At 38.9% G+C, this 13243-nt stretch overlaps 1 protein-coding gene across 1 annotated transcript; it reads left to right on the top strand.

Moving 5' to 3' along the window:
• The first annotated feature begins 1063 nt into the window (after window positions 1-1063).
• LOC307022535 (serine/threonine-protein kinase Sgk1) lies at window positions 1064-8624 on the top strand. Its single transcript, XM_079655357.1, has 13 exons — window positions 1064-1290; window positions 1778-1853; window positions 3042-3120; window positions 3215-3255; window positions 3364-3421; window positions 3526-3609; window positions 4086-4217; window positions 4306-4418; window positions 4525-4648; window positions 4746-4841; window positions 5227-5382; window positions 6497-6586; window positions 7083-8624. Exons 1-13 carry the CDS (start codon window positions 1221-1223, stop codon window positions 7245-7247), a joined length of 1284 nt encoding a protein of 427 aa, XP_079511483.1. The 5' UTR covers window positions 1064-1220; the 3' UTR covers window positions 7248-8624.
• The last annotated feature ends 4619 nt before the right edge of the window (window positions 8625-13243 follow it).

Genomic DNA, 13243 nt, shown 5'->3' with positions numbered 1-13243 from the left:
AGAACTGCACCCCTGTCAGACGAGACATATACCACGTGATGACACATTAGGCTCGTGTTGTGTTCAAGGACCCTGACCTTGGCCAGGAAAAACAGGCACTCGCTTGTTTAATTTTTTTGCGGTCTAGATTTCTTAATTTTTTTTCTTTTTTGCGTGTGTTTATAAATTATCTCGAGGGCCGTACCAAATGGTCTCGCGGGCCGTATAAGTGCACCAGATTGATGCATTTAACTTCGACATTTAAAAAAAAAATCTTCCCGGGGGTGCAGGCCCCCGGACCCCCCGAGAGGATGTGAGGTCCACCCCTCAAATAAAGCAGGTCAAAATAATTAAATTGCATACATTTTCTTTTAGTAAACACTGAAAACGGGTCCCACATGACCCAAACAGCACACACAGGTTAAAGGTAAGCATATAATAATGTTTAAATATGCTTAACATATACACTGCAAAAAACAAAAAAAGAGGAGTAAAAGTAGCTCACTACTTTATTTTTTGAAAGTAGGTCTCATCCTAAAAAAGGTTCCCAACCCCTGCATTAGAGCGTAACAACTGTAACTATAAGTATCTGAAATAAATATGTGTACTGAAACAAATACAATAACTGTATTGCATTGTTTTCTTATGCGCAATTACTTCGTACTGTCTTTGTCTTTTTTGTCCTGCATTTATTGTGCCCCCCTCAGAAAATAACTGGCCCCAGCCTGCCCCCCCCCCCCCCCAGTCAAATTGGTCTAGAACCGCCACTGTTCACAAGAGCAATAACATGCAGCTCTTGCTCGCATGTTTGAAGTTATTCGTTAAAATGGCTTAATCCCTTTTGTTTGGGTGCTTACAGTCAGTGGGAGGTTTCCATTGAGAGATGAAGAGGAGGAGGTGGGAGTGCAGTCTCTCACCTCCTCTGCAGTGAGCTCCTCTCGTCATCTCCTGCAGGCACAGTATGGCTGCAGCGGAATCCCGTGATGTCACCCAGTTGCCGTGGTTACGCTGTTGACGTAGAAAAAGGAGAGGGGGCGTAACCTCGGAAAAGTACCACGTGCTCCGTATATATAAAGTGGCTGGCTCGCACAGTGTGGGCAGCGTCAGTTGAGAGTGTAGCGCGCGGATTGTCCGTTTTTAGAGGTTGTGACACTGTGATAACTGACGACTAAGGGACCTTACAGGAAATACTACTGTCTGTTTTTATTCTTTGTATTGGATATTTCTATATCATCACAATCATGGCGGTGACTGAAGCTGGATGTGATCTAACTTACTGCAAAATGAGGGGGATTGTTACTGTTCTCACCGGTGAGCAACAACAATATGACAATCCATCACTGAAGCTTATCATGTATTGATATGAGACGCGAACTAAGAGTATGTATTCATATGTGTGTTCATTTGTGAGCCATATGGCTGTCACCTAATAGCGAAGAGCATTTTTGTTTGACTTTAAGGTACAAATGTAATTGGAAATTGACAATAAATCTTTCTTAAAATATCAAAACGCACTATATGCGTTGTATTTAGAATCAAGGATGGAAAATGCTTTGTTGGCAGTCACTACTGGTGTCCGGATGAGTGACCTGAAGTGGTTGCATAACCTATAAGCCCGCAGCATTAGAGGTCCATGACCAGCACGCACATCTACCCCGTAACAGGGTATTTGGAACTGCAGAAATAGAGGATTAAATCTCAACACTTTTTTTTTTTTTTCTCTAATGGAAATAACATTTAAATCTTGTGTGATGTGTGATACTGACATCAAGTGTTTCCCTTCTGTTTTCCTGTGTAGCCTTCATCAAGGAGAGAAAAATGGGGTTGAATGACTTCATCCAGAAGCTGGTGTCTACCCCACATATCTGCCAACAGTGAGTATTTCCATTCAAAATATGTTCCACAAGAGGGGAAATATGCTAGAATTGGTCGCAAATCTGGTCTGCTGTCCTTAAATATTATTTTATACTGAAATATTTTAGATGTTTTGAAAAAAATATACAAAATTAATAACGGGGCAAGGATGAGAACATGAAAATGACCTACTTAGAGCTGCCTTTTTACACCTCTGAAATCATAGCCCAGGCTTCTTAAAAATGGGTGTTTGTTAAGAGGGAACTCTATGATATTATTCGCATTATGGCATTCTCTGAAACAGAAAAAACATCACACAGTGTGCTGTAAAAGCATGATATGATCTCATCCAGATAACCCTTAAATTATTGGAGGTTCCTTTTGTTGCTGCTGGTGTTATTTTGTTTGTTGTAGCTGGAGTGTATGGTGTGGTGTATTTATATCCTATTTCTGAAATAAATAGAAAAAGTGGGCTTAAATTGAGGCAAAATTAGAATCCCTAGGTCAGTTCCTGTCTCTGGTATTTATTTCTCAATCATTAGCCCAATCACGGCAGCCTGCACTTGCCAATCCAATCATCCACCCTATATTGGCAGGACATCCTGTGAAAAGCGTAATCTGGGTCCAAGGAGGCAGCAGGTGTAAGAATAGTCCTTTATGACGAGTCTGTTAACAACCTCTCCACTGCTGCTGCCTAATCACCAGCAAATCCCCTATGTTCCGTAGACAAGGATAAACCGGTTATTCAGTTATAACATGATACAAGGTGCGCACTCCCAGGGTGGGGTCTGCTGCTGTGGAAATATAATAAATGTAAACATTTGCAATAGGCTACATGTGTCCCCTTCTAGAATGAAAGGGCTGATACAGAATGCTGAGTCCTGCAGAGCCGTCTCCTGTCTGTCGGGTCAGGGGTTTAAGGTGTTTCTCAGACAGGTTAGACTGCATGCAGATGAGCGTGGCCTAAGCTTGACCTCTCAGTGTCAGACTGTCATTCACACCACAGCAGCAGGGAGCCTTCTTTCAGCTTTTCAGTCACACCAACTACCTTAGATCTGGGGGTTTGACTTGCAAAACTAAATTATAATGTAATTTATTTTGAGTAATTCAATCTAAAAAAATAAGAAAACCATTTACACTGAGTGATATTGTAAAATGTCAATAGCTGATATCAAATGTAATGTATGGCTCTATGTTGTTTCTTTCAGTGTTGAAGTTAACAACTTCCTGAAGATTGATGAGAATCAAAACGAGCAGGATGACGGAGATGAACTTCCTGATAGTTCGGTAAGCAGGAAGTGTTTTCTGACTATTTATCTCATTTTCTTTTCAAGATGTGGCAACGCATTTATAACCCTTCTCCTTTTTATTTCTCTTACAGATGTACCTAACTTCACGAAGTTCACTGGCTGAGGAAACTCAGTAAGTAGCCTTATAAATATCATTTAAATGTGAAGAATTTTGTAAAACATGCACACCTCACTGTGTGTCAATACAAATCCTAATCCTCTGTTTGCTTCTCTTCAATAGGATCAAACCTTGTGATTTTGACTACCTCAAAATCATCGGAAAAGGAAGCTTTGGAAAGGTGAGTCAGTCAGTGTTCTCTTTGATGTGTCTAAACTTATTTTATGATGTCTATCACCGCCTGCTGCCCCACGGTCCCTGACGCAAATGTTTGATCTGTAACAGGTTCTGTTGGCTCGACACAAGGAGTCCTCAAATTATTACGCTGTTAAAGTGCTACAGAAGAAAATCATCATGAAGAAGAAAGAGGTGTGTATTCATAGCATATCTTGAACAAAGAATCTACGGAACAAGACATATATTTCATCACGTAATATGTCCTTTTGTGGAAAGCACAAGGGAAGATTTTTTTGTATTGATTTTAAGTATTTCAATGTAATACTAAGGTATTATTCTAAATGTATTAAGAGCTTAAGTTACAAGTTACTTAGATAAAGAACTGTAAAATAAAACGAGATCATTTAAATATGGAACTGCTATTTTAAATATTCAACAGTACATAACTAGTGTAAAATTCTGCTAAAGTTGTCACATTAAAATGCTGCTTACACATTGAAGCTTCAGTAATAATATATCAATAATATGACAAATAACCACTCTTGAAGCTCTATGAGAATTTGTAAAACTGTTGCGCTTTTACTTAAGTATGATTTTATAACAAATGTTTCTTCCACACTGATTGTGATGAACACAGCATTATATCAACTTCTTTATCTTCCTTCCAGCAAAAGCATATCATGGCAGAGCGCAGCGTGCTGATGAAGAACATCAAGCACCCCTTCCTGGTGGGGTTGCACTTCTCCTTCCAGACTACTGACAAACTGTACTTTGTCCTCGACTACGTCAACGGTGGCGAGGTCAGTGATAATCTCAAAACACCCATAAATCAGGACAGAATATCAGAGTATTTTGGTGATGCTGACAGGCTTGTGTTGTCTCTTCCAGCTGTTCTACCATCTCCAGAGGGAGAGGATCTTCCTGGAGCCCAGAGCCAGGTTCTATGCTGCTGAAATTGCAAGTGCACTTGGCTACCTCCACTCCCTGCACATTGTGTACAGGTAATGAGCGATCCTAAAGCGCCCCCTAGTGGACATCTGTCAACAAAATCTATGCTGAACTGAACTAACCTTGAAGTTAAAAACAAATGATTCTGCTTGTTCACAGGGACCTGAAGCCTGAGAACATCCTGTTGGACTCCCAGGGCCACATCGTCCTCACAGACTTCGGCCTCTGCAAAGAAGGCCTTGAGAACAACGGCACTACAACAACCTTCTGCGGGACACCAGAGGTACAAAACTAATCTCTAGGCTTTTTAGTGCATCCTAAACTTCACCAAATTCTAATTGTCGTTTAACGCTTTTTTTCCTTTTTGCTCTCCACTTCAGTACTTGGCTCCTGAGGTTCTCCAGAAGCAGGCGTACGACCGCACAGTGGACTGGTGGTGTCTGGGATCAGTGCTCTACGAGATGCTCTATGGACTTGTAAGTGAAACTTATGACTTTATGCTTCTTAATGCAACTCTGTAGTAGGCATGAGCCAATAAGAATGTTTCAGGTCACGATTATCCAGCCAAATAAATGTGAGCCAAAATAATCATAACTCATAAGTTCCCCTTTGCAATCAACTTTGTGTGAGTGAATGATAACAGGCTCTATTTTTCACTTCCCTACAATGAATTCCAGCTAGACATTGTTTTTTAAAGTCACTAATTTGAGGTCATTTACTATTGTAAATTCACCACAATCAACTAAATATTGGTGTTTTATTATTACAATACAAGATAAAATTCTATATTCTTCCATCTCTACTTGACTGCTTATTCATATATTAAAGCAAACTTAATGTCTTGTCCCTTTTGCTTTCCAGCCCCCGTTCTACAGCCGTAACACGGCTGAGATGTACAACAACATCCTGCACAAGTCTCCCGTGCTGAAGCCCAACGTGTCTAACTCCGGCAGGGAGCTGCTGGAGGGGCTGCTGCAGAAGGACCGCACCAAGAGGCTGGGAGTGAAGGATGACTTTGTGAGTAACATAACATCATTAACAGAACTAAAAAACCATATGAAGCTATTGGAAGCCACTTTTTCTATCTGTAGGCACTTTCACACCGGAGTACTTTGCCCAGAGTAGTTCCGATAGTTCTTGCGTTCACACCAAAAAAATCCGGAACTAGAACTTAGTTCATGAGAACCTTTTCACCCCCTTCAGGCACTTTCATGGGAGAAAAATGTTCCCATTTCTGATTGGCTGGGCGAATTGCAAACCACGCCCCGTAAAACTCTGAAAAGTTTTGTGAAGCCGCCATTGTATTTGCTGGCATCCATAGCCATGGGAACATGTTTCAAATGGGGGATGCTGTGGGGATGACACCAGGGCCGGTTCTGACCAATTTGCTGCCCTAGGCAAGACCTTTGCTGGCGCAGCCTGAAAAACGTACAGTAGAAAAGATAAAGGTCGAAACTTATTGACATGGGGACAGCTTATATAAAAAGGCATCAAATGTATTTAGTATTGTATCAAAATGTTTTAATTGAGGGGTGGACATCACATCCTCTCGGGGGGTCCGGGGGTATGCACCCGCCGGGAAGATTTTCTTTAACATTTTAAAGTAAAATGCTTCAATCTGAAGCACTTTGAGCAGAATTACTAGAGACTAGATCTAGGGGTTACAACTCTAAACACCCATTTGAAAAAGATAGGTTTACATTTTAATAACCAAATAAGTATGTGAACATAACCAATAACCTACCAAAGCCAATAACAAATAAATGTAAGGTACTTTATTTTTGTTGTTCATTCATATCTTATTTTACCTAGTTAACATTGATTTATTTATCCATATTTTTGAATCTCTCCAGTTTTAAAGGATATTTTTTGGTTACTGTCCTATAGTATACATTGGAATGATTTCCAACCTGTTTTTATTTATCTTAATTATTATAAAGGTGTGCCATGGAAATATTTGTTTACATAAATTGTGATAAAACCGTTTGAGACCCACTGAGATAACTTCGACTAAAGAGAACTATCTAACTCTCAGGGCAAATGGAAAATGTAACCGGGGTGAAAAGGGTGTTAGCTTTACTTAATTATGAATGTGAACATCAAGTTATCTAAATTGTCTTGTCTCCTCCAGCTTGAGCTCAAGCACCATTCCTTCTTCTCTCCAATCAACTGGGACGACCTGATGGCCAAGAAGATCACACCTCCATTCATCCCCTCAGTGGTGAGTTCAGATGAGTGTAGTTCAGCAGCTGTATGTTTTATATTCTATTAATCACTACCACAACAAAACATATACAAATGGCTACAATTTACTAAAGGCCTATGGGACATTGTTTGAATTATTTATTTTTTTAAATATATCAACCATTATATACTGCTGCAAGTACTCACACAATTACTCTTGTGATTAATACTTTTGTCTAATAAAAGTAATGTATATGTAATGTTTCATATGAGATATATATTTAATTTTTTTTTTGTATTCTTTACTGTGAATGTTTTGTACCTACAGATAATAAAGCGATTTTAATAATAATAATAATAACAATTCTTAAAGGGCTGCTATTTGTTTGCAAAAAGGAAGCCTCCATCTTCCCATCACTACCAATTTAAAAAATACAGCAGTGTAATCCATAACAGCAACATTTATTACTGTTTTGACATTTTACCTTTTTTATTTTATAACTAAATCATGTCCTCCCTGCTTGGTTTCACAGAGCGGCCCCACAGACCTCCGTCACTTCGATCCCGAGTTCACCCACATGCCCGTCCCCGCCTCTTTGTGCAACGACTCGCTGATGGTGACCAGCAGCGTGAAGGAAGCAGCCGGAGCTTTCCCAGGCTTCTCCTATGGTGCTCCCTCAGGGCAAGCCTTCATGTAAACGGCAACATCTCTGCCCTTCTTCCCCGAGAACTCAACAGACATGGGACACACGCTCTGGTTCACAGGGTCCACCCCAGAGCAGCCTGCTTTGGTTGGGTGGCGTTACGGAGCTCAAAATGGACAGGAGCGGAAGATTTCGAGGGATCTTGTGCATGACAATTGTACAGATGGGGACTCTCATTTTACATCCTACTCTTCCGCCTCAACCACCCAAAACTATGAAACATGTGTGCCAAGTATGGATGCACTACGAGGTAAAAAAACATCACTCTCACAGCTTCTGGTGAGGTGACATGAAGAGAAGTGCCTGAGGTTCTAAAGGCAGTTTAAACGGTTGCAGCAGCAGAGTTGGCAAGAGCCAGCTTCATCAAAAGAATTCAAAAACATTTCACTTGTTTGGACCAGGGCGAAAGCCGTTAAGGTGTAGGGCCTTCATTACATGTCTATATGTTTGTTTTTGTTACATTGTTATTTTCATGTGAATGCTCAATTGCACTTGAGGAAACAAAGGTCAGGAAAAGTGTGTGCACATTGTTTGCTTCAAACATCAGAAGCTTTTAGACTAGACCGCTTCATATCTTTACACTTTTATTTCTGCTTTGGACAAAAAACAGATTGGATTTTTTATTATTTAATTGTATTTTATAGTGGACCAAAATATGCTTCAACTCCAACACTTTTGTCTTGACCTGTTTGTCCTCAGAAACCGAAGATCAACGTTTTACTGTACTGTGTGGAAGATAAAAAGTTACATATATTATATTGCAAACCAAAAGGGTTTCCATGTTTAAATAACAACACACATCCAATATTTACTTTCAAGAGAGATTTTAAGAAGCACATATATTATAAAATAATTACTACTGTTTCCTGGTATATGTATATGGCTGTATATTTTATTTTTATTTTTACAATTACTTTTCAATTTTCAACCAGTGTCTGTGTTAATCTATATCATCTGTTTATGAACGATCAGGAGCATGCGTACAGAGTTCAACCAGCAATAACAGGCCCACATCGATGATAGCACATACTGTATATCAAACTCCTTTAAATATAAGTGATTTGCTGTTTTTTTGCAAACACTTGGGACGAACAATGTTTTTATATTCAAGCATTATGTAGAGAAGAACTGTGAATGTCTTGTGCCTGTCCAAGGCGGCCTGATCCATATTTACTGTATGTACATATATATTTTCCCTAATCTTCTGGCTCCCTTTTCGAGAAATCATCAGTATAAAAAGTCCTTTGTTAACTTGAAGAAAGATCCATTAGGTGGGGCAGCCGTGGCTACAAGCTAACAGTGATTAGCCACCGGCCTGCTGCATATAAGGTTGTGGAAAGTGCAATAAAATCAAGAATAATGATAATTTAATCTCTTTTGGCACTGTAAATTGTAATTTATGATCTGATATTCATTCAGTTATTAAAGGTGGGGTCTGTAATTTTGGAGAAACCAGCTGGAAGCTGCTAGAATCATGGATGTGTAATAAGAACCAGAATTTGAAAATACACAACCGGAAAAAATCTGCCCCTTCCTTCAGACTTCCTTACAGAGCCCCTCCTCCAACACACACGAACGCGCACATGACCAATGAGGGCACGAGATAAGTTTGTGCACAGATGGAAGGCTGACAGGCAGGTTGGCCATCCAGTTATTTTAGCCGGGCCGGCTCAGATGATTGGTCGTACTTTTTACAGTATTACGGCTTCCATAGATGACATTTTTTAATGTATTTTTTGTCAAAGCATTTAATATATCCATTGCTATCGGGATGTTAAGAGAATTCCATGGAATACAACAAAAAGTGTTTCTGAAATAAATTACATACCCCACCTTTAAGCGAGGATGTTCTCTCGAACGGATTGCTCATGTTTTGCTTGTTTAATCTTCACGTTAGCCATTTACATACTGGAAGTGGATTTTCAAGCCTGCTGCAAATAAATAATAAGGTGACACACAGTTCTAGATTATTTTCTTCCATATTTGGAAGCATTACTTTTTCTGTTTTGTATTTGTATGTATATTTATTTTCACCCACTGCTACTGTAGTATAAAAGAAGAAACATTGACGTGATCAACTGAAATATTGAATTGTGTAATGTGTCAGAAATGGCAAATAAATTCTCTAAATTCAATGAAAGTGTCCTGTTATTGTTTTGAAATTCTATTGATGCTACTTTTCACAATCATTTCATCAGGACCAATAGCTTTATTTCATTACCGGGTAATCTGCTGTATATATTCATTATGTGATCAATTGATTGATCTATCAAATATAAGAAAGAATCAGAACTTTCAAGTGGAATATATTAATACCACAGTGTAAAAAATAATCTGTTACAAGTAAAAGTCTTGCCTTCAAAATGCTATGGATTGGAAGTGAGAAAACAAAAGTATAAGCAACAAAACAAACTTTGGAGATAGTAAAAGTAGGCTATTTGTTGTGCAGAATGGAAAATATGTATTGGATTATAATTATAAACACATTGATGTTCATTACCTAAATGTGTCAGCAGGGAAATGGTGGGACCAACAACTTCCAATTGTGATTCCTGGTTTACAAATATTATATTTTGACCTAAATCAAAATATTCTATTATTTTCAAAAGCTTTTACAGTCTGATGCTTCGATTAATTTTAAAAAGAAAATGTAATTTTATCATTTAAATATTGGATTTTTCTCTCTAAGTAAGATCCTTTTTTCAATAAAATTGTGGTCTCACCTTGACTTGAAGATGAAGTCCATGCCAGGGGCGGATCTAGACAAATATTCATGGGGTGGCAAGAGGGTGGCAGGAGAATTTCAGGGGTGGCATCCCCTGGCAGAAGTATATTCTGATTTAATCACAGTCATATCAATCAATGTTAACTTGGAAAGCCACAATATTGATATTTTAACTCAATAACATTAGGTGACATTATTGTGGCACATCAGTAAAGCCATACATATTAAATATATAAGGTGGCAGACATAATTTGAATAATGAATTTTAACTGAATGAGTTTGTTTCACTCTTAGATCAGCAGGGGTACCAAATGTATGCAGACTGCTGCAATAAGTAGATTAATTAACTGTCTCATCTATGTTTGTCTGTATGAATATGATAATATTAACAATCATATTATTCCTATCAGCTGTCAATCACTGTTATGATTTACATATTCAGTGTTATTATTAAATAAACTATATTTTTTGGAGGAGTTAATTATGAATGTTCCTCAAGATGCTTGCTCACCCTCCTTCAAATTTGAAAGATAAGTCATTAGGCCTACTATCATAAATCAAAAATAACAGCTGAATGTGGCGATTACCATCTTGATCAGCAAAACGCCTCACAAAACGATTTAAAGATATGGTGCGTTTTGATTCAATGCTGAGTACAGCCAAACTTGACAGGCTCTTCTCTGACATTGTAGACCGCAAACAGTGGCGGCAGTATTTGTGTTGGGTAATCTATGGTAGGGCTAACCCATACAGTTGTGGGGCTCAAGTCAGTATTTGCAATTACATACACGTTCCCCTTGACAGTGAAACGGCACGTGAGAGGTTTAGATTATTTCCCTGTCTCAATCCAAATTGAACTGTATGAAATAAAAAGGCACATTTGTCTTGTAGTAAATAAAAAGTGCGACCTGGAGCCAATCCTGCAATTTCCCCAGAAGTGAAAGAGTTGACATGCTGAAAACCCAACCCCTGCATGGGGGTCTGGGGGGATTCTCCCCCAGGAGATTTTTTGGAATACTAACATAAAATACACATTCTGGTACTCTCTTGAGAAGAAAAATAAATAAATCTATTACTCCACGACATATTTAAAAAAAATGAATGCCATTTTAGTTTTTGGTTACTTTGGTCTGAAAGCTGAACCTACTGCTCCTCACAGAGAGAAGAGGGAAGAGGTTGTGTGAATTACTTTACATTGTGGATAAGGGTGGATGTGGATAGCCCCCATTGTTCTGTGTGTCAAAATGAAAGACAGCCCACACACCTATCAATCATCAAACCGTGGGGTCTTATTTCATTACGTGTTGGTTGTATCGATGTATATAGAGATGTACCACAGCAAAAGTATTCTCCGTCGGGACTTCCTGCAACAACACTACGCCGTTATCGTGATTCTGATTGGCCAGAAGACATTATCAAAGATGTTCTATTGAGAAGACGATCACTACGTGACAAAAGTTCAAAACCGTTTCTAGTCTTCGGTATTTCCAGACAAGTGGCTACTGAAATCAATCTTACTTTGCTGTCTGTGCAATTTACTCCGCGCGAGTTGGCGGACTTTATTTTGCTTACTTTAACATCATTGTTCATGGTGGGGCTAAGCCATTTCTTGGTATGGCTGTAGCCCAGCCATACCCTGACCGCAAATATCTCATTCCTTCCGTCTACTTGGATCCGAAATTCTTCTCGTTTTGCGCTGTCCCCCCGTTCAAATGAAATCGCCGCCAATCATATTTCCAAGCTCGCGCCAGGGGGGGGAGGGGTTACAAGGCTCGCGTCTTTTGCTGCATTCACTTGTCTTGCACTCGGACATTAGAGATTTTCTCTCATAAATGTCCGATGAACCACAACTTTTCTTTCAAAACAAAGCTGCCAACTTGGGTGGCAGCTGGGGTGGCAAGGCATTTTTCTGAGGTGGCAGCTGCCACCCCGTAGAACCGCCACTATCCTTCTGGACAAAAATCTCTATTACTTTTTTTTGTAAAAGTCCTGTCCTGCTTCAAAAGTCGAATCATAAATCTAATCGATAGATTTAGAGAAAATTATAAAAGTAGGGTAGACATGTGGACAAAAAAGAGTAGGGTAGACATTCCCACAGATCTTATTTCGAGCTATTTTCTAAAATCCTATGGATAAATCTCATTGCTTTTTTGTCGAGAGAACCCAACAAAGGAGAGAACCCATGCGCAGTTTACTTCCTGGTTTCCTCTTCACACACTACACTTTTCGCGGCACAACGACACGTACTTAAAGCCAATCAGCTCTGAATTATGTGAGATGACGTATGGTGGGGATGGTAGCTCAGTTTTTTTGCCACACACATTAAATAGAAAAGTACTCTGACATGCGCCGTGTAGTTTTTACAGTCAACACTCACTTAGAGTCTAGACAGTGAGAGGGAGGGTCATGATCGGGTTTTGTCCCACATGGCTCTAAACAGCTCAATAGGCACACACTGTGTAGACACTAATTAGAAGAACACAGACTAAAACAGCAATGTACAGACGAATCGGATGATTAAACATTTTAAGCACTTAATCATCACTCTACTACACTGTATACCAAGGCAGGTTTGCCATCACTTACTGTACGGAGGCTCAGTCACTGGTAGGCCCCTACACATTTATTTATAAAGCCATGTAGGGTAAATCCCGTATTACATCTGTTCACTGATAACACAGAGAGTTGCAAGCAGCTATTGTCTGAGATCGCATGATGTAGTCTTTTATGTGCGCAGCTTCACTTGCTTGGTAGGACAGTCTAATTGAAGCTGAGCAATTTTATTCCTCTGAATGTTTTTAAAACAAGTCTAAGTGAAATGATCTTTGAAACTATGGGTATTTGTAAATGTTGATAAGTATGTAAATGTAGCTTGTAAATATGTTGTATGATATCCTCTATTGTTTTATGTTTCATGTCGAACCTAATTGCTGCAAGTCTCCCTTGAAAAAGAGATCTATGATCTCAATGGGACCAATCTGGATAAATAAAGGTTACAAACAAACAAACATGATCTTAAAATATATTTTATATTTTTTTGTATTAGCGTTTTTTCTTTTTTTGTAATCATTATTTGTAATACTTTCTGCTGACACTAGGTGGGGCTGTGCCCTGATGACCAGTCGCCACTGTTCATATGACAAATAAAGAACCTTGAACCTTGAGTTAGTTCTTTTTTTGTGCATAGTTTGAATAGACAAATAATAATACTGAATTAGCTAATCTATTTCCAACACATGTTGTACACTTTGTTTCAACACAAGCA

The sequence above is a fragment of the Notothenia rossii genome (assembly GCF_949606895.1).
Source record: "Notothenia rossii genome assembly, chromosome: 10".
Taxonomy (NCBI): domain Eukaryota; kingdom Metazoa; phylum Chordata; class Actinopteri; order Perciformes; family Nototheniidae; genus Notothenia; species Notothenia rossii.
This window is presented reverse-complemented; position numbering and strand designations above follow the sequence as displayed.